The sequence below is a fragment of the Cetorhinus maximus genome, chromosome 7 (genome assembly GCF_964194155.1).
Source record: "Cetorhinus maximus chromosome 7, sCetMax3.hap1.1, whole genome shotgun sequence".
Taxonomy (NCBI): Eukaryota; Metazoa; Chordata; class Chondrichthyes; order Lamniformes; family Cetorhinidae; genus Cetorhinus; species Cetorhinus maximus.
Window position 1 is genome coordinate 83,724,902 of NC_135885.1, and position 25,072 is coordinate 83,749,973.

A 25,072-nucleotide genomic window follows, 5' to 3' on the forward strand; every position below is an offset into this window, starting at 1 on the left:
TCATCTACTCTGGTGCCACCTGTCTGCTACTTCTCCCTTTTAAGGATTACAGTAGAATTGTGCACTGTCCAAATATGTGAAGGAAGAAAGATAGAAAAAGCTTGCATTTATATCATGCCTTTCACAATCTCACGCACTTTACAGCCAGTGAAGTACTTTTGAAGCTTGGTCACTGTTGTAGTGTAGGCTTATAACATAAGATATTATTGCAAGAATACTATGAATTATGTAAGATAGTATATGTGTTTTAACTTTTTTGTTTACTTTGCTTTTCCCTAGATGAGAGTCCTTTTTTTTGCCAAGGTATGTATTTCCATTTCCCTTTATTTGTACTTTTATGTATTACATATCAGACAAGCAGAAAAGCCAACAACTCAATCTTAGGACCTTGCCCACGTAACTCTGAATCTCAAGCAGATGTTCACTTAGATTCCCACTTCCTCTATCTCTCTGAAGGCAGCAGAATATGAGATCAGTAATTCAGCACATGGGAATCTTGGGCGTGACCCCCACATCCCTCCACTTTGTGGCAGAAACTGCTAATTTTCCAAAATGCTATATTACCCAGGGCACATCAATGGATCAGCCTATGAGGCCCTTTCAGAGGGTCCCTGAGACAATTATAATGCCCTCACCAGGGACAGAGAGCTGCGACTAATAGACAGCACATTTAGTACAACCCAAGCTCCGCTCCAAATCCTATTGGAGTAAGAAGTTTCCCATCAATGGCTGTGGCAGAAACAAATTCTCCTCATCTCTGTTTTAAATGGGCGACCCCTTATTTTTAAACAGTGATCCCTAATTCTAGATTCTCCCACAAGAGGAAACATCCTTTCCACATCCACCCTGTCAAGACCCCTCAGGATCTTAAAGGTCTCAATCAAGTTGCCTCTTACTCTTCTAAACTCCAGAGAAATCAAGCCTAGCCTACCCAACCAATAAGACAACCCCCACATTCCTGGTATTAGTCTAGTAAACCTTCTCTGAACTGCTTCCAATGCATTTTTATCCTTCCTTAAATAAGGTGATCAATACTATACACGGTACTCCAAATGTGATCTCACCAATGCCCTGTATAGCTGAAGCATAGCCTCCCCCCTTTTGTATTCAATTCCCCTCACAATAAACAATAACATCCCATTAGCTTTTCTAATTACTTGCTGGACCTGCATACTAACCTTTTGTGATTCATGCTCTAGGACACTCAGATTCCCTCTGCATTTCAGAGCTCTGAAATCTCTCACCATTACTCCATTTGCCAGATCTTTGCCCACTCACTTAACCTATCTATATCCCTTTGTAGCCTCCTTATGTCCTCTTCACAACTTACTTTTCTACCTATCTTTGTGTCATCAGTAAATTCAGCAACCATACCTTTGGTCCCTTCATCCAAGTCATTTATATAAATTGTAAATAGTTGAGGCCCCAGAACTGATCCCTATGACACACCACTTGTTACAACTTGCCAACCAGAAAATGACCTATTTAAGCCTACTCTCTGACTCCTGTTAACTAGCCAATCTTCTATCCATGTCAATATGTTACCCCCTACACCATGAGCTTTTATTTTCTGCAATAACCTTTGATGTGCCACCTTATCAAATGCCTTCTGGAAATCTAAGTACAGCAGATCCACCAGTTCCCCTTTATCCACAGCATATATTACTTTTTCAAAGAACTCCAAAAAATTGGTTAAACATGACCAAGTTGACTCTGCCTGATTACCTTGATTTTTTCTAAGTGCCCTGCTGTAACATCTTTAACAATAGCTTCTAACATTTTCCCTGTGACAAATGTTAGGCCAACTGGCCTGTAGTTCCCTGCTTTCTGTCTCCCTCCCTTTTTGAATAAAGGAGTTACATTTGCTATATATATTTTATAATATAATATAGTATATTTTATAACATAACATACCTTCAAAGCACTGTGGGAACAGCACAATGAAAACAGTACATCAGCTTTTCAGAGAAAAGTTTGCCTTTAAGAAAACAGTTTTTTTTTGTTTCATTAATGTCATGTAACATAAAATGTTTGAAAGAAAATTTATCTATGTGTATTTCTCTCGTACAGAAAATGTTCCCTCAGAACTGGTAGCTGCTCAGAGGGATGGCAATCAACTAGGTGAGATTGGTACATTTGGAATACGGAGGCATTGATAGTGCCATGATTACTAATGCAAATAATTTATTCTGAGGCAGGAATTACCACACAGTAATGCAGGCTTCTACTAATTGGAATATTATTCAATACTTAATAGTAAATGTATTTGGGAAGTTGATAAATTGTTAAATAATTATGATTCAGTAACAATTTAACTGAGCGAGTTTAAATGGCATCAGCTGTGAGAATACAAATTGTTTTCAGAAAAATAATTATGTGATACACTGGAAAGTATAATGCTGGAATAATTTTTATTTATATCCTATATTCTGGAACATAAAGCCAGTTCAACAAAAAAGACAATTAGCAGAGGATTAAAGTGTGATTGCGTTTATTGTTCTCTGTACTTACACTTACAGAAACCTCACTGCACAGGACTGTAGTACTAATTGACGTAGTACTAATTGATCTTCAGTGGCATTGCTCAGGGGGCATTAAGGTCAAGTGCAATATTCACACCCAGTAAGACAGTGGGGCAAGGAGGTAATTTTTAAAAATTATTCATTCATGGGATGTGGGTGTCACTGGCTGGGCCAGCATTTATTGCCCATCCCTAGTTGCCCTTGAGAAGGTGGTGGTGAGCTACCTTCTTGAACCGCTGCAGTTCATGTGGTGTAGGTACACCCACAGTGCTCTTAGGAAGGGAGTTCCAGTATTTTGACCCAGCGACAGTGAAGGAACGACAATATATTTCTAAGTCAGGATGGTGAGTGACTTGGAGGGGAATTTCCAGGTGGTGGTGCTCCCATCTATCTGCTGCACTTGACCTTCTAGATGGTAGTGGTCGTGGGTTTGGAAGATGCTGTATAAGGAGCCTTGGTAAATTCCTGCAGTGCATCTTGTAGATGGTACACACTGCTGCTACGGTGCGTCAATGGTGGAGGGAGTGAATGTTTACGGATGGGGTGCCAATCAAATGGGCTGCTTTGTCCTGGATGTTGTCAAGCTTCTTGAGTGTTGTGGACCAAGGCAGGGGAGGAGAAAAGGTTTAGAAAGGGGGCATATTGGAGAGGAGCAGCAAATGCAGGAGAAGAGACAAAGAGTGGGGAAGAGGGAGAAAGGATGAAAATTGGGAGAGGAGGCAACAAGAAAAGGAACATAAATGGAGGAGAGGGAAGGGATGGAGAGAGAAGGGGTGGGTCAAAAGGAAGAGGGTGGAGAGGGTGAGGGGGGAAGCCAAAAATCTATCCAGTGGGCTGGAACCCAAAGCCCAAATGTTACTCCAGGAGGTTGGCGTGTACACAATTGGCCAAAATGGGGAGGAGGGGCATCAGAATTGAAGTACAGTAGATCAGTCTGGCACTGGGGCTGAACTATGATAAACTATGGAAGTGAAAGAAAAGTTGCCAAGCCTAAAGTATGAGGGGAGACAGAGAGAGAGTGTCACTCCCAAAATTGGAGGAGTGAGGAGTTCCTCAATCGAGTATTTCAGTTCAATATGACAAAACCTCTCTTTAAATTTATCTCACCAATTGCTATCTTAGATGATTATTCAGTGCCCTACTTTAGCAAACACTTAATCTACCAATTTTTGTATTTACCCAACAAAACTGGTCAAAATTTTGGAATGATCCACCTTATACAGCTGCTCATTCTGTATAGGTTTTGCATCTCCTCCTTTTTGTTTGCTGCTCCTGTTCTGCTCAAACACAGAGATTGATAACTAGAAATGTAACATTGCAAATGAAGGAGAGCACAAGCAATGTCTCAACACTGAACGTTCTGTCACAGTAACCTGTACAGGGCAAGTAGATACTGCATGGAATGTTGTGATGCAACTACCACTTTCAATATATGTTATGCGTAGTGACTGACTGATTGTCATTAATTAAAAATGACTACAGGGCCACCACAGGAAAATTAAAGGCTTTAATTCTAGTGTTTGATCACAGGCTATTAATTGTTATCAAAATGGGGGGTGATGGGCAGAGGAGCAACACCATGGAGACCCTCTCAATGATTTGGTCTGCACCCCCAGCACTACTGGAAGTAAAAGTAAGATAAACACAGTCTCTGGTACAAAAGTAAAATACTACAAATGCTGAAAATCTGAAATAAAAACAGAAAATGCTGGAAATACTCAGCAGCTCAGGCAGCATCTGTGGAGGGAGAAACAGAGGTGACCCTCTCTGGTGGGACTGTCTGAGTGCTTGATCAACCTGTACAGATCGGGGAAGTCAAATAATATAGATGTGAATGATTACATTTTTCTAACTCTGCATGCACAATACATATCTGTGCCAAAGTGTGTCGCTTTTCCCCTTCTCCGTAACATTTTATCTTGATTTAGAAAGAAGGTATCTGGCATACACAAATACAATGCCATGTTTTAGAGTCTAAAACAAGCTATTGAGAAACCCACCCAACTGGTGTCTTCATTTGGATGATATAATGTGTACTCTCTCCCTGTAGGAATATATTCCATTTACATAAGTCCAGAAAGCTTAGGTTGGGAGGAATCAATGCCCTAAGCCTTGAGACCCCAGGAGTACATAAAAGTTGTGCTAGTGTTTACCCAACTAATTTCTGTGGGAGTTCTCCCAATTGTCCAACCCTGCCACAGTGTCGAAGCGGCTCTTATTGAAGTCACAAATTACATCCTATGAGACTGTGACAAATGTAAACTATCCCTCCTCAACCTGCTTGCAGCCTTTGACATGGTTGATCCCACCGTCATCCTCCAATGCCTCACTGCCGTCATTTAGCTGACTGGGTCGGCACATGCCTGGTGCCATTCCTATCTAGCTAATCGTAGCCAGAATAATACCTATGATGGCTTCTCTTCCTGCTCCTGCATCATTACCTCTGGAGTCCGCCAGGGATCTATACTTGGCCCCCACTTATTTCTCATCTACATGCTGACCTTTGGTGACGTCCATCATCTAAAAAGCACCTGTTTCCACATAAAAAAACAAAAAGTTGCATTTATATAGTGCCTTTCATGACCACCAGATGTCTCAAAGCACTTTACAGCCATGAAGTGCTTATGAAGCATAGTCACTGTTTTAATGTAGGAAACGGGGCAACCAATTTGAGCACAGCAAGCTCCCACAAATAGTATTGATAATGACCAAATAATTTGTTTTTGTGATGTTGAATGTGTGATAAATGTTGGTCTGGACACCGGGGAAAACTCCCCTCTTTTTCTGTGATATAGGGTCATAGGATCTTATTAGTCCACCTGAGAGGTCAGACAGGTCCTCGGTTCAACATCTCATCCAAAAGACATGTGCATTGATGACACCCAGCTCTACCTCATTACCACCTCATTTGACTCCCCCATTGCTGCTTATTATCAGTCTCCTTGTCTGACATTCAGTAATGGAGCAGAAATTTCTTTCAATTAAATATTGGGAAGACTGAAGCCATTTTCACGACAATCTCTTTTCCCTAGCTACTGACTCCATCCCTCTCCCTGGCAACTGCCTGAGCCTGAAACAGACTATTCACAGTCTTGGTGTTGTATTTGAGCCTGAGATGAGCTTCTGACCACATATCCATGCTGTTGCAAAGACCAGCTATTTCCACTTATGTAATATCATCCAGCTCCGCCCCTGCCACAACTCATCTGCTGCTGAAACTCTCACCAACGCCTTTGTTACCTCTAAATATAACTATTTCAATGTATTTCTGACTGGCTTCCACATTCTACCCTCTATAAACTTGAGGGCATCCAAAACTCTGGTGTCCATGTCCTAACTTGCACCAAGTCCTGTTTACTCTTCACCCCTGTGCTCGCTGAACTGCATTAACTACCTGTTAAACAACATCTCAATTTTAAGATTTTCATTCTTGTTGTCACTTCCCTCTATAGCCTCATCCCTCTCTGTCTGTAAAATGTTCCTCAGGCCCCACAGGTTTCTGAAATATCTGCGCTTCTCTAATTCTGGCCTCTTGAATGTCCCTAGTTTAATCACCCCACCATTGCTGGCTGTGCTTTCAGCTGCCTAGGCCCTAAGCCCTGGAATTCCCTCCCTAAGTTTACTCACTACGTTTCTTTCCCCCTTTAAAACTCTGCTTGAAACCTCTTTGACCAAGCTTTCAGCCATACGCCCTAATATCACTCAGTGTAAAATGTTGCTTTATACAGTTTTATTATGTTAAAGGTGCAAGTTGTTGTTGTTGCTGTTGTCCACTATAACCTCAGTGAAAGAGCTGCAGATATTCTGGAAATCAGTTGAAGCTATGCTCACATCAAATTTCCTGGGTTTCTGTGGCTTCCGTCCAAAGTTATGGTGGATAATCAAGAGAATCCCCATGGAAGTTCGCTTCCTTGGTTTTCCAGTGCCATCCCTGGCTAACTGCAAAGTGTTGAGGTTCTTCTCACAGAATTACAGAATTGTTACAGTACAGAGGGAGGCCATTTGGCCCATCATGTCTGCACTGGCTCTCCGAATGAGCTATTCATTTGGTGCCATTGTCCTGCCTTCTCCCTTTAACCCTGAAGATTCTTCCTTTTCAGATAACAGTCTCATTCTTGGGGCAGCATGGTGGTGCAGTGGTTAGTGCTGCTGCCTCACAGCTCTAGGGACCTGGGTTTGATCCTGACCTTGGGGTGTCTGTCTGTGTGGAGTTTGCACATTCCCCCTATGTTTGTGTGGGTTTCTGCTGGGTGCTCCGGTTTCCTCCAACTGTCCAAAGAAGTGCTGGTTAGGTGGATTGCCTATGGTAAATTGTCCCCCAATGTGTGTGAGTGTGTGCCCTGTGATGGACTGACATCCTGTCCTGGGTGTACCATGCCCATTGCTTGTCAGGATAGGCTCCCTGTGACCCTGAATTGGATGAAGTGGTTCTGGAAAAGTAAGTGAGTCTAATTTTCCTTTGAATGCTTCAATTGAACCTGCCTCCACCACACACTCAGGCAGTGCATTCCAAACCTTAACCACTCACTGTGTGAAAAAGTTTTTCTTCATGTTGCTCTTGCTTCTTTGACCAATTACTTCAAATCTATGCGCTCTCATTCTTGATCCTCTCATGTGTGGGAACAGTTTCTCCCTATCTACTGTGTCCAGGCCCCTCATGATTTTGAACACCGCTATCAAATCTCCTCACAGCCTTCTTTTCTCTGAGGAAAACAGTCCTTACTTCTCCAATCTATCTTCAGAGCTGATCTTCTTTATCCCTAGAACCATTCTTCTGACTTTTTTCTGAACTCTCTCCAGTGTTTTCACATCCTTTCTAAAGTGCAGCGCCCAGAATTGGACGCAATACTCTCTCTGAGTCCGAACTAGTGTCCTACACAAGTTCAATATAACCTCCTTGCTCTTGTGCTCTATGCTTTATTATCCACTCTCTCAATCTGTCCTGCCACCTTCAATGAATTATGCACATAGACACCCAGGTCCCTCTGCTCCTGCACCCCTTTAGAATTGTGCCCTTAATTTTATATTGTCTCTACATGCTCTTTCTATCAAAATGAATCACTTTTTGCATTGAACTTTATCTGCCGCCAGTCTGCCCATTCCACCAACTTGTCTATGTCCTTTTGAAGTTCTGACTGAAAATGCTACAGACTGTGGCTGAATGCTGAATACAGTTCTTTCCTGCACTACTGTCTCTATTAATTTATTTTAATAAAGCACATTTTATGAAATAGTTAATGATCTAGTTCATGTGACTATATCGGAATACATCTGCTGCACCTAAAGGCTCCTTTATTCTTTTTTTTATTTGTTTGTGGATTATAAGTGTTGCTGGCTGGGCCAGCATTTATTGCCCATCTCCTAGTTGGCCTTGAGAATGTGGTGGTGAGCTGCCTTCTTGAACTGCTGCAGCCCATGTGGTGTAGATACACCGCAGTGCTGTCAGGGAGCATGCTCCAGGATTTTGACCCAGCGATAGTGAAGGAATGGTGATTTAGTTCCAAGTCAGGATGAGTGGCTTGAAGGGGAACTTCCAGGTGGTGGTGTTTTCATCTATCTGCTGCCCTCGCCCGTATAGGTGGTAGTGGTCATGGGTTTGGAAGGTGCTGTCTAAGGAGGATTGGTGAGTTCCTACCGTGCATCTTGTGCATGGTACACACTGCTGCCACTGTTTGTCAGTGGTGGAGGGAATGAATGTTTGTGGATGGGGTGCCAATCAAGCAGGCTGCTTTGTCCTGGATGGTGTCAAGTTTCTTGAGTGTTGTTGGAGCTGCACTCATCCAGGCAAGTGGAGAGTATTCCATCACACTCCTGACTTGTGCTTGTAGATGGTGGACAGGCTTTGGGGAGTCAGGAGGTGAGTTACTCGTCGCATGATTCTTAGCCTCTGACCTGCTCTTGTAGCCACAGTATTTATATGTCTAATCCAGTTCAGTTTCTGGCCAATGGTAAACCCCAGGATGTTGATAGTGGGCGGAGTGATTGATGTAATGCCATTGAACATCAAGGGGCGATGGTTGGATTCTCTCTTGTTGGAGATGGTCATTGCCTGGAACTTGTGTGGCGCGAATGTTTCTTGCCACTTTTCGGCCCAAGCCTGGATATTGTCCAGGTCTTGTTGTATTTAGACATGGACTGCTTCAGTATCTGAGGCATTGCAAATGGTGCTGAACATTGTGCAATCATCAGTGAACATCCCCACTTCTGACCTTATGATGGAAGGAAGGTCATTGTTGAAGCAACTGAATATGAGTGGGCCGAGGACACTAACCTAAGGAACTCCTGCAGTGATGTCTTGGAGCTGAGACCAACCACAACGAACTTCCTTTGTGCTAGGTATGACTCCACCCAGTAGAGAGTTTTCCCCCTGATTCCCATTGACTCCAATTTTTCTAGATGCCGCACTCAGTCAAATGCTGCCAAGGGCAGTCGCTCTCACCTCACGTCTGGAGTTCAGTTCTTTTGTCCGTGTTTGATCCAAGCCTGTAATGAGGTCCATTTGTTAGAAAGTCCATGATTCCATCCTGTATTCATTATGGATAATGAAGTGCTATCCTGGAGATAAAGAAGTCTGTATCCACTCATTATGCTGACTTTCAAAAAGAAAAGAAATTATGGCTGGAATTTTCCAGCCCTGTTAGTGTCAGGCGTCATGGTGGGCATGAACAGACAATAAGGCAAGAAGGCCAAATATTGGTTTCATGCTATCGTGAAACCAGTTTGCAATCGTCCGCTCCATCCATCAATGACCATTTCCGCCTTTCCCACCACCTGACGTTGGGTATCTAATTTCATTGCATTTACATCTCATCATTTTTCTTGCTTTCCGGAATCATCTCCCCAAGTCAAATCTACTGGCCATGTCAGCGGGAAAACACACCAGTGCAGAACACGTCTGGACAAGTGTGACGTGCAGAAGTCTGGACTCACTGTTAGGGCCTTGCTCACATCACAAATCCTGTAGGAGCAGAAGATGCTGGAGCCCTACAGCTAGCGGACCCTGGAGGGACACTTGCATAGCATGCTGGGTGGATTCTCATGGACATGGCTCCATCGCGAAGCAGCTCACGGAAGGTGGGAGGTCACCATTGATGTCAGGGTCCTGCTTCGGAACATCAGAGTCTTGGCCATGGGCTGCTACAGATGATCATCAGGGTGGTGGGGGAGAGGAAGGTTCAGCTGTGAGTGGGAGAGGAGGTGTACTGACGGCAGGGGTTGGGGGGGAGGTGGGAGAGGAAGGTCTAGGTTTGACTGGGAGAAGAAGGTGTACTGGTGGAGTGGGATGGCAGGGAGTTGTTCGGGGGAACAGAAGTGCTGGGGGGAAGAGGTTGGGACCAGGGAAATGAAGGTGTCGGGGGTTGTGTGGTGAGGTTGGGAGGTGGGTAGGGAGTACGGGAGGAGGACCATGTAACGGGGAGAATGTGGCAACTGGGGAGATAGGTATGAGGGGGAGAAAGGTGTAAGGGAAGGAGTCTGGAGAGGGGAAGGAATCCAGAGAGGGGAAGGAGTCCAGATGGGAGTAAGGGTGGAGGAGGGAGTATGGTTGGGGGGAGATGTCCAGGTGAACGTGCGAGGGAGGGGGTCTGTGGAGTCAATGGCTACCTCCTTGGGAGCGAATTGAGGGTGGGTATGGTAGGAGGGAATGGTCAGTATAAGATGGGGCAGAGTGAGCAGGAAGGGTGGGAGGGTGAGGATGCAACGATAGCAGTAGAAGGGATGGCGAGGGTGATTGATGGGGACTCTGAGGCTGACACGGACCCTGGGGGTGGGAAGGAGGAGGTTGGGGAGGTCACTGTGGATGGGGGTGGGAATCTCGGGTAGGTAGGGAGCATACACGTTCACCTGGACACCCTGGAAAGAAAAGGGTTCTAGTTGGTGGGTGACAATGGGGAGGCGGTAGGTGATGCAGGTGGGTGGGGGGGGTGGGTCCACCGAGATGGGGGAAAGGTCATGGGTGACTGTGGGAGGGGAAGGACGGGTGAGCTGAGAAGAAACCTTACTACGACCATGTTTTTGAAGACGAAAGTGAGAGGAGCCTCATGTTGCGCGGGTACAGGTGTCCCTCGGGAGTGTGATCAGTGGGTGGGTGGAGATGCAGGTCGGCTCAGATGGGCAGCTGAAAGAGAACCCCAACAGGCAGCATTGAAAATGCTCAGGATATTGAGATGAGTGTGAAGGGAGAAGGCTCCGCATGTGTGGGAGATGCTTACACGAGGCTCTGAAAGGCCCTGCCCACACACACTTCTCATTGTCCCGTTGCATTCAGCTGAGCTGCTAGTGGGGAGGAATGCAGGGGGAGGACTCACAAAACTTGTAAATGAAGCTGAAAGATACCATTACACATTACTCCGTGAAAGTGAATATATTTTTAGATTATAAAGTGACAAAATCTGTACATCCCTGCAACCAGCTGTGATAATAAATTCTTAACCTTTCTAGGCCTATCACTTCTTTTAGGTGCTGCCCTGACATCCGCAGCAAGGGTGGAGACAGCTTGTGCAATGGTTGGCCCTGTTGCCTCTGAAGACTTCTCTTGGGTCCTCTGGGGAACCGAGGCTTTGAGGGCCCTGGCTTGCTTTGGCTGTCCTCCCGTTAGCCAGCTGCTCCCTCGGCTGTGACAGAGGATGAGGTTGGGGCGGTGGGGGGGAGGGGGCGGGGGGTGGGGAGGTGGTGGTGGTGGTGGTGGTGTCACATGCAAAGGGGACTCGGAGGGAGCGGATAAGCGGATAGTCTCTGAGATTCCTGAGTGGATGATCCTGGGGTGTCCAGCTGCTGCTCCTCCTCCCTTCGGGTGCCCAAGGGTTCTGGCCTGACTCCTCAAGGGGAAGGAGCACCTGGACAGATGTCCAGGTGTCCCATTTCCTTCTTGCGTTGCCATTGCAGTAACTCACTCATGGCTACCGCGATGGAGTGCAGGTCTGCGTGCATCTCCGTGTTCTGGTTTCATGATAGCATGAAACCAATACTTGGCCTTCTCGCCTTATTGCCTGTTCACACCCACCATGACGCCTGACACCAAAAGGGCTGGAAAATTCCGGCCATAATCTTTCCCATGGAGAACTCCATGCGTGCACCTGTGAGCACCACTTCATCAGAGAGCAGGCAGACACACTCCTCCGACTCATTTGCCACTCTGTTGAGGGCTTCCTACAGCTCTGGGTGATTTTCCCCTGCCTTCTGCTGACTCTCCACTATGAGTTGGAAGGCCAAATCCAGAGGCTTATTATCTGACTCAAAGCTCACAAATGCCTCTTTTCCAGCAGTCTTCCGAGTGCCGGCAAGCTCAGCTGAACCTGCCTCCTCCTGCTGTGGATACATGTCTGTGGGTGACCACCAGATTGTGAAGCCGAGCCTGCTGTAGATCTAGGTACCACCGAGGTGTGTGTCTCTGTGCTGATGGAGGGTGTGGGTAAGTGCTGTGATGGATCTCCCAGGCTGCTTATTTCCAGCTCTTCAATGGAGGAGGTGTCCTCTTGGCGGGACGTGAGGACCTGGATGGAGCTGAGGGACTGGCTGGCTGAGGGTGTTGGTCGCTTGGCAAAGTTCCCTGTGAACCAAAGTAAAGATAATTAGTGCATGGCAGAGGAGTCAAAGCAGGAGAGAGAGCACTCACAGTGCCGTTGAGAGAGGGATTATGTGGTGCAGGATCCTCACGTGGGTGTTTGCCATTGATTTCACTATCGCTGCAGGCACGGTTCACGTCCTCACCAGTCAGCGCTCCTCAAAGTGAGTGAGGGGTCTAATGTGAGCCACTGCACCCAGTCTGGGACCTCTGCTTGTCAGCCAACTTCTCCTGTATGATAACATAGATGGAGAGAGTGTGAGCGGGACACACGGCACTGCATGGAATGTTTGTGTGGTGAGAGGAGCCATGGATGGGATAAGGACATGGGCTCCAGAGGATATGATGGAGATGTGAGGGTGTGTGTGACAGTTAGTGGTGGTGTCCCTTGAGGTGTGAAATCCCTGTGGATGTGTGATGGGTTTGTGAGTGTGTGAGTTGAGAATGACATGCTGAGTGACTTACCCTGGAGGATTGGATGAGAGCCTTAATCCTCTTCCTGCACTGGATGGCTGTCCTCTTTTACAGGGCATTGGTGCTGACCATTGCCTCCCACGCTGGATTGGTGACCTTGCTTGCTGGTCTTCGCCCAGAGCGAGGGTACAGGACTTCGCTGTGTGCCTCCACTGCATCCAGTAGGTGCTCGAGGGAGGTGTTGCTAAATTTGGGGGCAGCATGTTTCCTCCCTTTGGCAACCATCAGTTCCCAGTAGCTTCCTATCCCTTGAAGAGTGCTGGCTGTGTGCAGGGGCGTCCTTTAAAAATGGTGCCCGGTTTACTGAAGGCCTGAGGTGACCAGGCAGGACAGGGCGGGCAAATCAGAGGCCCACTGTCGCACTTAGTGCAAACCTGGGACGATTCCACCCTTTACTTTGTTTTGTTACAAGAATAATCTTTTCTTCAAGTTAGAACTTATTAAGAAATATGATATACTTTCTTGAACCAATAAAGTTTGGATCCATAGGCATTCCAGATTCCTTCATTAGATGAGTAAAGGTTGACATTTTTTATTTTTGTTTATCTGCTTTAATGTTTTGAGGCCAATGTGATTTAAAAACAAGCTTGATACTTATTACAAGCAAATCTTTTTCCAAATTATCTACAACAGAACAACTGACCCATACGTAGATACAGAAGCTGGTATTAAGCAAATAGAGTTATCGATTATTGAATAAACTGTGTGTTATTTTTAAAAAAACACCTAGCATTGAGTAATATTAGACAAAAGCAAGCAATCCCCTAACAGACAGTCCTTAAAAAGGAAAAAATATTTACCTGATCACTTTATGACCCACAAGGGGGCAGGAGTTCCTACCTTTTTGTACAGTGTTCCTGGCTTTGTAACCACAGCACCAGTCATTTTTAATGACAGTATTAAATTGCTCCACTTCACCCCCAGTTTCTAGTGGTTTGTCCAGGCCACAAACCATGCAGACAGCCTCCTTCCAGGTATCCACCTGTGCCTCATGAACCATTTGACAGAATATGTATAGCAGTGGCCTAGAAGGAGCATGGGAGGAGACAGTTGACTACGCTGGAGTGAGGCGGAGACTGAGTGAGTAGCAAATTAGGTTCATGTGGTAAGTTCTGCTAAGTCCTTTTCAGATTAAGAATCAAGACCTGACATAGAACCAACCTTTAAGTAACTTAGGTTAGCTTGTTAAACAGAGAACTGCCTGGATTGGCAGTTATCTGTCAATCACCTGAAAGCAGGTCTAGAAGAGAGACAGGCTTTTCAAACCGCATGATCAGTAAGGGGTGCACAAGGAGACAGGCAACTATGCCAGAGTGAGATGGAGACTTAGTGAGTAGCAAATTAGGTTCACTTGGAAATTCAGTGTACGGGGAAAGAGGTGTAGGATACAAAGGAATCATTCTAAGTTAATTAAGTGAGTAATTAAATTAAATAAACTAAATAACATAAGTAGCAATGGCAGGACAGATGTCATGTTGCAGCTATGGAGCATGGGTGGTTTAGAACGTCAAGGCGATCCATGACAAACACATTTGCAAAAAGCATATGAAGACGGAGGAATTCTGGATCAGGCTTATTGATCTGGAAGACGAACTGCAGACACTGCACAACATAAGAGAGGGGCAGAAATACTTGGACACTTTGTTCCAGAAGGTGGTCACGCCTCTTAGAATAGGGTTGTCTGTTTTGGTCAGCAGTGAGAGACAGGGGGATGTGACCGTAATGGGAAAGAAGCCATTCAAGTGCGGGGAGCAAACAGGAATGTAGTGGTAATAGGGGATAGTATAGTGAGGGGAATTGACACCATTCTCTGCAGTGGAGAGCGAGAGTCCAGAAGGCTGTGTTGCTTGCCTGGAGCCGGGGTTCGGGACATCTGCTCAGGGCTGGAGAGGAACTTGCAGTGGGAGGTGGAGGATCCAGTTGTCGTGGTCCATGTAGGTATTAACGACATAGGCAGGACAAGGAAGGAGGTTCTGCTTAGCTAGTATGAGAAGCTAGGTACCAAATTAAGAAGCAGAGCCTCAAAGGTAATAATCTTTGGATTACTACCTGAGCCACGTGTAAATTGGCATAGGGCAATTGGATTAGAGAGATGAATTCGTAGCTCAAAAACTGGTGTGGGAGAAGTGGGTTCCAGTTCGTGGATAACTGGCACCAGCACTGGGGAAAGTGGGGGCTGTAGTGTTGGGACGGTCTACATCTGAGCCCTGCTGGGACATGTGTTCTTGCGAATCGCATAACTAGAGAAGAAGATAGGGCTTTAAACTAAATAAGGAGGGTGAGGGATCAAGCTTGGGTAGATGTGGCAAATCAAGGGGTAGGTTCAAGGTAGGACAACCATAATAGTAATATGGGAAATGAGGGTCATAGATTAGCAGGAAGGGAAAGAGAAATAAAACCTAAGAATGTACCAATAGTCAAGACTAGATGTAACAAAGATAACAAAAGACAAAACTAAGGCTCTACATCTGAATGTGCGTAGCATTCACGACAAAGTAAATGAATTAATAGTGCACATTGAAATAAAAAATATGATCTGATAGCCATTATGGAGACGTGGCTGCAGGATGACAAGGATTGGATCCTGAAAATCGAGGGATATATGATATTCAAGAAGAATAGGAAGCAAGGTAAAGGTGGAGGGGTAGCACTGTTGATCAAGGATGGCATTGGTGCAATAGTTTGAGATGACCTTGATTCAGGAGATCAGGATGTAGAATCGGTTTGGGTGGAGATGAGGAATAGTAGGGGAAAGACATCAGTGGGAATGGTCTACAGGCCCTCTAACAGTAACCACAATGTAGGACAAGTTATACAAGAAGAAATATTGGGTGCTTGTGATAAAGGGACAGCAATAATCATGGGTGATTTTAATCTATGTATAAACTGGAAAAATTAGATTGGCAGTAGTAGCCTGGATGAGGAGTTCATAGAATGATTTTGAGATAGTTTTTTTAGAGCAGCATGTTCTGGAACCAACCAGAGAGCAGGTTATATTAGACTTGGTATTGCGTAAAATGACAAGATTAATTAATGACTTTAGAGTAAAGGCACCTCTAGGTAGCAGCGACCACAGTACGATTGAATTTTACATCCAGTTTGAAAGGGAGAAGAGTGGCTCTAACACTAGTATTTTAACTTAAATAATGGCAACTATGTGGGCATGAAAGCTGAACTAGCTGATGTGAACTTGGATATTAGGCTAGGAGAAAGATCAATAGAGAAGCACCAGCAGACATTTAAGAGGATATTTCAGAATACTCAGTATAAGTATATTCCAACTATAAAGAAAATTTCTAAGGGGAGGACCGACCATCCGTGGTTAACTAAATAAGTTAAGGAAAGCATCAAACTTAAGGAAAAAGCATATAACTGCGCAAAGATGAGTGGCAGGTCAGATGATTGGTCAGAATATAAAGAATGGCAGAGAATGATTAAAAAGTTAATCAGGAGAAAGAAATTAGAGCATGAGAGGAAGCTAGCTAGAAATGTAAAAATGGAAAGCAAGAATTTCTACAGGCATTTAAAAAGGAAAAGAGTGAGGAAAGTGAGTGTTGGTCCTCCAGAGAGTGACAGTGGGGAGTTAATAGTAGATAATAAGGAAATGGTGCATTAAATGAACAAATAATTTGCTTCTGTCTTCACTATAGAGGATACAAAAAACATTCCAGTAAAATCAGGAGGTGGAAGGGAGACGGGAACTCGGTGAAATTACAATCACTTGGGAAGCGGTACTGAGCAAATTGATGGAGCTGCAGGCTGACAAATCTCCTGGTCCTGATGGACTTTATCCTAGGGTCTTAAAAGAGGTGGCTAATGTGGTAGTAGATGCATTGGTGTCCATTTTCCAAAATTCGCTAGATTCTGGAAAGGCTCCATCGGACTGAAAAGTGGCAAATATAACCCCTCTGTTCAAGAAGGGAGGGAGGCAGAAAACAGGAAACTATAGGCCAGTTAGCTTGACATCTGTGGTGGGGAAGGTGTTAGAATCAATCATTAAGGAGGTTATAGCTGGGCACTTAGAGAAACTGAAGGTAATCAGGAAGAGTCAGCAAGGTTTTGTGAAAGGAAATTGTGTTTAACCAATTTATTGGAGCTCTTTGAAGGAGTAACATGCGCTGTGGATAAAGGGGAGCCTGTAGACATGCGGTACTTGGATTTCCAGAAGGCATTTGATAAGGTGCCACATCAAAGGTTATTGTAGAAAATAAAAGCTCATGGTGTAGGCGGTAACATATTAGCCTGGATAGAAGATTGGCTGGTTGGCTGAAAACAGAGTATGTATAAATGGGTCTTTTTCTGATTGGCAGGATGTGACGAGTGGAGTCCTGCAGGGGTCTGTGCTGGGGCCTGAACTTTTTACAATTTATATCAATGACTTAGATGAAGGGAGTGAAGGCAAGGTAGTTAAATATGCAGATGACACAAAGATAGGTAGGAAAGTATGTTGTGAAGAGGACAGAAAGAGGTTGCAGATGGATATAGATAGGTTGAGTGCGTGGGAAAAATATGGCAGATGGAGCATAACATGGGAAAATGTGAAGTTGTTCACTTTGGCAGGAAGAATAAAAAAGCAGAGTATAACTTAAATGGAGAATGGCTGCAGAATTCTGAGGTGCAGAGGGATCTAGGTGTTCTAGCTCACAAGTCACAAAAAGTTAGCATGCAGGTACAGCAAATAATTAAGAAGGCTATTATGAGAGTCTATTATGAGAGGGATTGAACCTAAAAGTAAGGATGTTATGCTTCAGTTATACAGGGCATTGGCGAGACCACATCTCGAATATTGTGTGCAATTTTGGTCTCCTTATTTAAGGAAGGATGTAAATGCGTTGGAGGCGGTTCTGAGGGAGTTTACTAGATTAATATCTGGAATGAGTGTGTCATCTTAGAGGAAAGATTAGACAGGCAGGGTTTGTTTCCACTGGAGTTTAAAAGAGTGAAGGGTGACTTGTTTAAAGTCTATAAGATCCTGAACAGTATTGACAAGGTGGATATGGAAAGGATGTTTCTTCTTGTGGGTGAGTCGAGAACTAGGGGGCACTGTTTTAAAATTAGGGATTGCCCTTTAGGACAAAGATGAGGAGAAATTTTTTCTCAGAGGGTTTTGCAACTTTGGAACTCTCTGCCTCAGAAGGTGGTGGAGGCGGGATCATTGAATATTTTTAAGGCAGAGGTAGATAAATTCTTGTTAAGCAAGGGAATCAAAGGTTATCGGGGTAGATGGGAATGTGGAATTCGAAACACAGATAGATCAGCCATGATCATATTGAATGGCGGAGCAGACTCAAGGGGCCAAATGACCTATTTCGTATGTTCATATGTTAGAAGTGCTCTATTTATAGTTTTCTCGTGGCAAAAACTTATTCCTCAACTAGCAACAAAAAAACAGATTATCTGGTCATTATTGTATTTCTGTTTGTGGGAACTTGCTGTGCACATATTGGCTGCTGTGTTCCTAAATTTATAACAGTGGCTACGCTTCAAAATGTACTTCGTTGGCTGTAAAGTTCTTTGGGCTGTCATGAAAGGCAATATATAAATGCAAGTCTTTCTTTAATTCTTTTCCCTCCTAACTTGGTCATCCCCTTCCCTCATGATTGCTTCCTTCATCTTGAGTCACTCCCTTTCTCCTGATCTCCTCCTCCTCTGATCTCTTCCCCCTTTTCCCAGTCATGCCCCTCCTCCCAATCACCTCCCCACCAGGACCCATGCAAAGGTTGATATCAGTGACACAGTGGTCCAAGATTAAATAGCTCTTTGTTGGTGAGCTACCTGGGGATTTGCAGCTCAGCAATCCAATGGCCCAATATCTGCTCTAAAGAGTCATACAGACTCAAGACGTTAACTCTGTCTTTCTATCCACAGATGCTGTCAGACCTGCTGAGTTTTTCCAGCATTTTTTGTTTTTGTTTCAGATTTCCAGCAACCTCAGTATTTTGCCTTTATCCCAATATTTGTGTGTGCTTCAGGCCTACCCATTAGAGATTATTCACCGTATCTGGTTTGTGTTGGCATTATGGTGAAAACCAATTTCCATGCCCCACATGTTTAATGATCTTATGAAATCTTCAATTCTATAATTAAGAACATTGATGATAACTCTACAAGACATGTGGAGCACCATCAAAACTACTTGTGGGTTATAAAATAGGAAATACGTTAGCATAAAAATGTCTAAATTTAAGAATTCTTACATAATATAAAAACAGAAAATGCTGGAAAAACTCAGCAGGTCTGGCAGTATCTGTGGAGAGAGAAACAGAATTAATGTTTCAAGTCCAATATGACTCTTCTTTGGCACTATTAAGAATTCTTATGTTTGCTTTGTTTAAATTGCCACCTTCCTGCTTAATGCTCAACTCTGTGCTGAATTAACAAGTTCCAGGTGTGTGATAGCATTAGAATTTTGTATAATAAACATTAACAATATTGAGCTAAGAGAAAATCAACTTCAATTATTGTTTTTGTTCAATGACCGTTGCTAGAAAATGAACATATCTGGTGTGGGCTAAGGAAAATAAACCTCCTCACTGTGTATAACAATATTGTAAATTGATTCAAAAAGTCATGTTTGCTACATCACTAAACAACTGGAAGTTTTATTTATTTAATACCTTTAACATTGTTAAACTTCTCAAGGTACATCACAGCAGTTTTAAAAATTGACAACTCTGGATTAAACTTGACTGACATGCCACAATGATAGACTATTAACCTTTCCCTACTATGTGTAAAATGTACAGTACAGGAATGGGTTTCTTTGTTTCTTAATGTATGATCTTTTGGACACAATTGACCCTCCACATGCTTTTTTTCAATTGACTATAGGTCTCCATTTACAATTTATTAGTTTGGAATTCACTATTGATGATATTAAATATTATTGCACCAAATTTTTCTCCTTTCTCCCTAATCCTTATCATGTAGAACAAGCAAAAACTCTATGAAATTGGCACAAGAAATATAAGCAGCGAGAGTTAGTCAAGAAACAGAGGGAGTGGTCAGGGAAGCTTGAATTCTTTCAGCCAAAGTGGCAGATAATCAACAGATATTGTAGAAATTTCTGAAATTCTATTTGTGTAAGTGACAATCGGGGCTTACTGATGCACTGTCCAATATTTTGATATGTACATTGATCACTTTTTCACTGGCGACGATAGATAAACCAAAAGCACACCTTACATAAAATAGGGATTACACATATTTGGTATATCATGCTTCGAAAAGTAATACCATACAATCACTTCCTCTGGATCGTCTTTATGAGAACAATGGATCATGGAAATATACAGACAATGGGGTTGAATGTGATAGTGGGGCACATCACACTTCTCTATTGATTTTAATATAATGAATCTGTTTTTGCGATGTTGTTTGAGGGAAAAATATTGGTGAGGACACCAGGGATAACTCCCTGCTCTTCTTTGAGAAAGTGCCATGAAATCATTTAAGTCCACCTGAGAAGGCAGACAGGACCTTGGTTTAATGTCTCATCTGAAATACGGCACCTCGGACAGCACAGCACTCCCTCAGTACTGCACTGAAGTGAGTGTCAGTCTTGATTTTTGTGCTCAAATCCCTGGAGTGAACCCACAACTAGCAATTGAGCCACAGCTGGCACATGGAAAATTGTGTTATACCCAAGTGCCTGTGTGAATGGACCCATCATCCTTTTCTGCTTGACAATCCCAGAGAATCCTGTGCCCTTTCAGGGGAACTTGCCCATGAGTTATTTGAAATAAAAAAAAGTTCCAGAAAAATATTTTTTACAACTACCATATTGTCAGGCATGATTAATAAAAGTTACTGTACTATTGCTGTTAAAATCTATAAGATCCACCTGTTTTGGTAATGCATAAAATTAATGCCTCATATTTACTAATCAGAGGAAAACCCAGTGATGTTATTGTGTCTAGATTTCCACTAATCTTTTTCCCCCACTTAACCTGACAATCCCTAAAACTATATGGAATCCCTTTATGTATTACAGTAGGTAAAACTCTTTCTTGACTGGTTCTTGGATCCTTAGGAAATCTCTCTGTGTTACAGCATCAAAAACCTTGTAGAACTACCGCCAAGATTCTCCCTCGGTTGCAGTCGATATAGTGGAGTCAGAAACTGGCGCTAGGACCTAGTCGGCCCACGCTCTGGTGCAGTAGGTAAAGCGCTGACATTCCTCTCATTCCGATGTGAATGGGGCTGATTGTTGGATGGCTGGGGCTGCTCTCCGACTAAAGCCATTTTCCCTGCATTAGCCTTTAGGTCAACCCGGCCCGTTGCCCTTTCTAGCTCTACTCGGAATTTGGGGGAATTTGGAAGTTACATGGATTGGCTACAAATTGCAATTTCCGGCAAACATTGAGAGACTCTTATTTTTGGAGGAGGCAGCTGAAGGTAACAATCAGAAATATGTGTCGACTGGACAAGTTTGAGGAAGATGATGAAAGTTTGGAGAGTGTTGCTTGGATTGCTGGTGCCGCTGTTCTCTGCGCTCCTTGCTGCTGTTGGGAGGTTGAGAGCTGTGCTCAGTTATAAAGAGGAAATGTAAAGTTAGTGTGAGTGGGAGCACCGTGTTTTCTCGTCTGGCGGCTGATGAATGAGAAGCGCCCATGCAAAGAGGTGTCAGCTGCCAGATCACCGACATGTTTACAGTTAGCTTTACTTTAAAGCAGGAGCTGCTGTCCGGTTGTCACTGTTTCAGAGGCGTTAATATACGCGAGTAACATCACAAGGGGGCCGAATAAATCATTGCCAGAACGAGAGGTGAAAATAGCCCAGAATGTGTGGCTTTCACTTGTAGCACAAACACTTTTTTTTCGGGATGTAGAATTCACTCCTACACTCCTGACCATGTCTATTTACACACTGACTAAACGACTTCGTTTTTTGTTTCAGTCCACGGTACTACTTTTATTAATTATTAATACTTCAGAATTGTAAATCTGGCCACATTTTTAAGTTCTCACGTTTGTCACTTTCTCGAATTGAGAAGGAGTTCAGACTTTGTACAAAGGCTGTTTGTGTCTCTGGCCGCTCACTGCTTTGCCCCAGTTTTGTTTCTCTGTTCAGGGATAGCATTGAATCCTTGCAGGGTAAACGGTGAAAATAGTTCTCAAACACTCTCCGTGTTCCTTCTGTAGCTGATGAAACTGTTCATTTTCGACACTTGAGTTCAGCCACATGCAAAGTATTTTTTTAAAAGTGATTCTCAGCTGTGACAGGCCTGTTCACAAGAAAAAAATAAACTGGGGGTGATTTTCAGCTTGTGTGCTGTCCGTTTGCACTCAAAAAGGGACAGCAGCAGGAAAAAGGAACCCGCGGGGTAGTCCTGCAGACTACCTCAGGGAAGGCCCTGTGGTCTGACGTTCATTCTGAATTTCAGGTGGACTTGAACCCTGCCAGCCAGAATCTGGCGGGAGCCTACTAAACACATGCAAATAGGGGCCATTTTTACCCTCACAGCCTGACTACAGCCATTTCCTAACCTCCTTTCCAACCATGGATAGCATGTCAATGGTACCCATTTCTAGTAGCACTGAAGGGAACTTTAGCTGTTTGTAAGCTAAGCTGTATGAAGCTTTTGAAAACTTTTTTCATTCCCCTACATAGCCACTGTCACAGGCTGAATATGACTGTTCACAATATTAGCTTTCTATTTGACCCACAGCTGAGTTTCTGACCCTGTACCCACTCCGTCACCAAGATTGCCTACCTCCACCTTTATAACAGAACCTATCTGCCTCAGCCCATCTGCTAAAATGCTTATTCCTACCTTTTGTTACCTCGAGGCTTAACAATTTCAGTGCTGTTCTGGATGGCCTCTATTTTTTCCACGCTCCATTGAGTTGACCTTGTCCTGAATTGTGTTGTCCATAACCTAACTTGCAACAAGCCCCATACTCCTACAACCCTTGGCTCAATTATTACATTGGCTCTTGAATCACCAACAGCATGATTTTTTTTTCATCATCTTGTTCAAATTCTTCCATGACCTTGCTTTCCTCATCTCTAACCTCTGCAGTTCTACAGCCCTCTTGAGAACTGTCTGCTCCTCCTGGCCCCTTGTGCATTCCTGAATCCATCACCTTACCATTGCTGGTTGTGCCTTCATCCGCTTAGCCTTAAAATCTGCAATTCCCTCATACTGCCTCTCTTACCTCTCTCCTTGTTTTAAGATATTCCTTAAAATCTACTTCTTGAAGCTTTTAGTAACCGATCCTAATGTCTACTCCTTTGGCTCGATGTCAGTTTTTTGTCTAATTACAATTATCATAAGTGCTTTGGGATGATTTACTATGTCAATATGCTAAAATAATTGCAAGTTTTTGTTGTAAGTTTTACATTGTGCACTTGTATTCTGCTGATCCACACGATTGGTTCTCTCTGTGCCACACAAAAAATGCATTCTCCCTTTAAGCTGTTGCATGCCATTTGAGAAGTGGCCGCGCCACATGATTTCCCACCTCCATATTGGTAAATGCCATTGGGGGTGCTAATTTGTTTTGGCAGCTTGCCAGTCACCCTGCCAATCATCCTCCCCAACCCCCACTCCTCCCCATTTATTGCATACAAAAAGCCCCTGCATTTTAAGTAGTTTCATCATTTCAAAAACCGTGTGTAAATACCAAGTTTTTCTTGCAAAATTCAAAAACTGAAGAGTAAAATCTAATTAAATATATTAAAAAGTGGGCTTGTTGGTTTTTGACTTGCTTTCACTTCTTCCTCCTTTTGTATATGCCACACTTTGCAATGGAGACGATTCTCAAATAGCCTGCTTCATAGATTTTTAATTTGTTCCATTTGTGAATTATTCTGTTGTGTAATGGAGATTGTACTGCCTCCAAATGTTCCTTCTCCCCACGTGGCTCAGCACACTTCATCTGAGATCAGGAGCTTAGTTGGGGGAAGCTATTAAAGAATCAACCTTTCGTACCTTTCTGTGATACACTGTGTGAAGATATTTATATACTGCATGAATATGATGCCTGTTTTAATTATTTTTGGAGATTTTACTGCCATTTCCTGTCAGGAATCTCCTACTGGATTCATGTGAATCACGGCCTTCTCTATGACCTCTATCAGTGCTGATGCATAATTAGTAGGCAATGCTGGCCATTTACTAAACAATACTAAAGAGCTCTGGTACAGTAAAAACCTGATAGCTTCATAATTGCTTAATATCACAGATCTCTTTGAACACTTTTTTTTAATCTCTGACCTGTAACCTGCCATAAGAGGCCACCCAGTAAGATCCCCTGATTCTAGCATCATCCAATCTGATGTAGCAGTACCAGGATTTCCCAGTAATTCTAAAGTATTGAAAATCCATATTGTAATTCTAAGAGAGAATAGCTGGGGGGGTGGGGGGGAGACCTGATTGAGGTGTACAAAATTGAGGGGCATAGATAGGGTACATAGGAAGAAACTTTTCCCCTTAGTGGAGGGGTCAATAACCAGGGGACATAGATTTAAGGTAAGGGGCAGGAGGTTTAGAGGGGATTTGAGGAAAACTTTTTTCACCCGGAGGGTGGGGGGTATCTGGAACTCACTGCCTGAAAGGGTGGTAGAGCCGGGAACCCTCACAATGTTTAAGAAGTATCTAGATGAACACTTGAAATGCCATAGCATACAAGACTACGGGCCAAGTGCTAGAAAATGGGATTAGAGTAGATAGGGACTTGATGACCGGCGCAGACACGATGGGCCGAAGGGCCTCTTTCCATGCTGTAAAACTCTGACTAATGGCGAAAGCTGTGTCATCTGTTCTCCGTTTTGATGCTATCTCCAAACTTGACCAATTAACCCCCTTAGGATAGTGTTTATTGTATGTCAGTAGAATTCAAGAATTTTGAAGGAAGGGAATGTTTTGCTCAGCATTTTGCAGATGTCACAAAACTTGGGTGTTTAGTGAACTGTGAGGAGATAGTGTTAGACTTTAAGAAGACGTAGACTGATGGAATGAGCAGACGTGGCAGATGCAATTTAACGCAGAGAAGGGTGAAGTGATGTAAATTGGTAAGATGACTGGGGAGAAGCAATATAAATAAAAGAAAACAATTCCAAATGGGATGCAGGGACAGAAACACCTGGGGGTATATTTGCACAAATTGTTAAAGATGGCAGATTGAGAAAGTGGCTAAAGGACATGGGATTTTGAGTTTTACAAATAGAGGCATAAAGCACAAAAGTAAGGAAGTTATTACAAAACTTTATAAAGCTCTACTTCAGCTTCAACTGGAATTTTGTGTCGAATTTTGGTCACCCACTTTAGGAAAGATGTGAATATTCTGGAGGGGGTGCAGAAAAGATATGAAAATTGTTCCAGGGATGACGGACTTCATTAAATGGATAGACTGGAGAAGCTGGGCTTGTTCTCCTTAGAGAAGAGAAGATTGAGAGGAGATTTGATAGAAATGTTCAAAATTATGAGGGGTCTGGACAGAGTAGATAAAGAAAAACTGTTCCCGTTGGCAGAAGGGTTGTAAGTCAGAGGGCACCTGATTTAAGGTGA

The 25,072-nt window shown here is 43.5% G+C and overlaps 1 protein-coding gene across 4 annotated transcripts in view; it reads left to right on the forward strand.

Moving 5' to 3' along the window:
- amotl1 (angiomotin like 1) overlaps positions 1-25,072 on the forward strand; it is a 148,013-nt gene that overhangs the window by 21,003 nt on the left and 101,938 nt on the right. For 3 of the 4 annotated variants that reach the window (XM_078545779.1, XM_078545780.1, XM_078545781.1), the window contains 2 exons: positions 280-303; positions 2,071-2,121. In XM_078545779.1, coding sequence (XP_078401905.1) covers positions 280-303; positions 2,071-2,121 — 75 coding nt within the window. Of the gene's footprint in view, positions 1-279; positions 304-2,070; positions 2,122-20,740; positions 20,956-25,072 lie in introns of those variants that run through there. The other variant, XM_078545782.1, reaches the window with a different exon arrangement.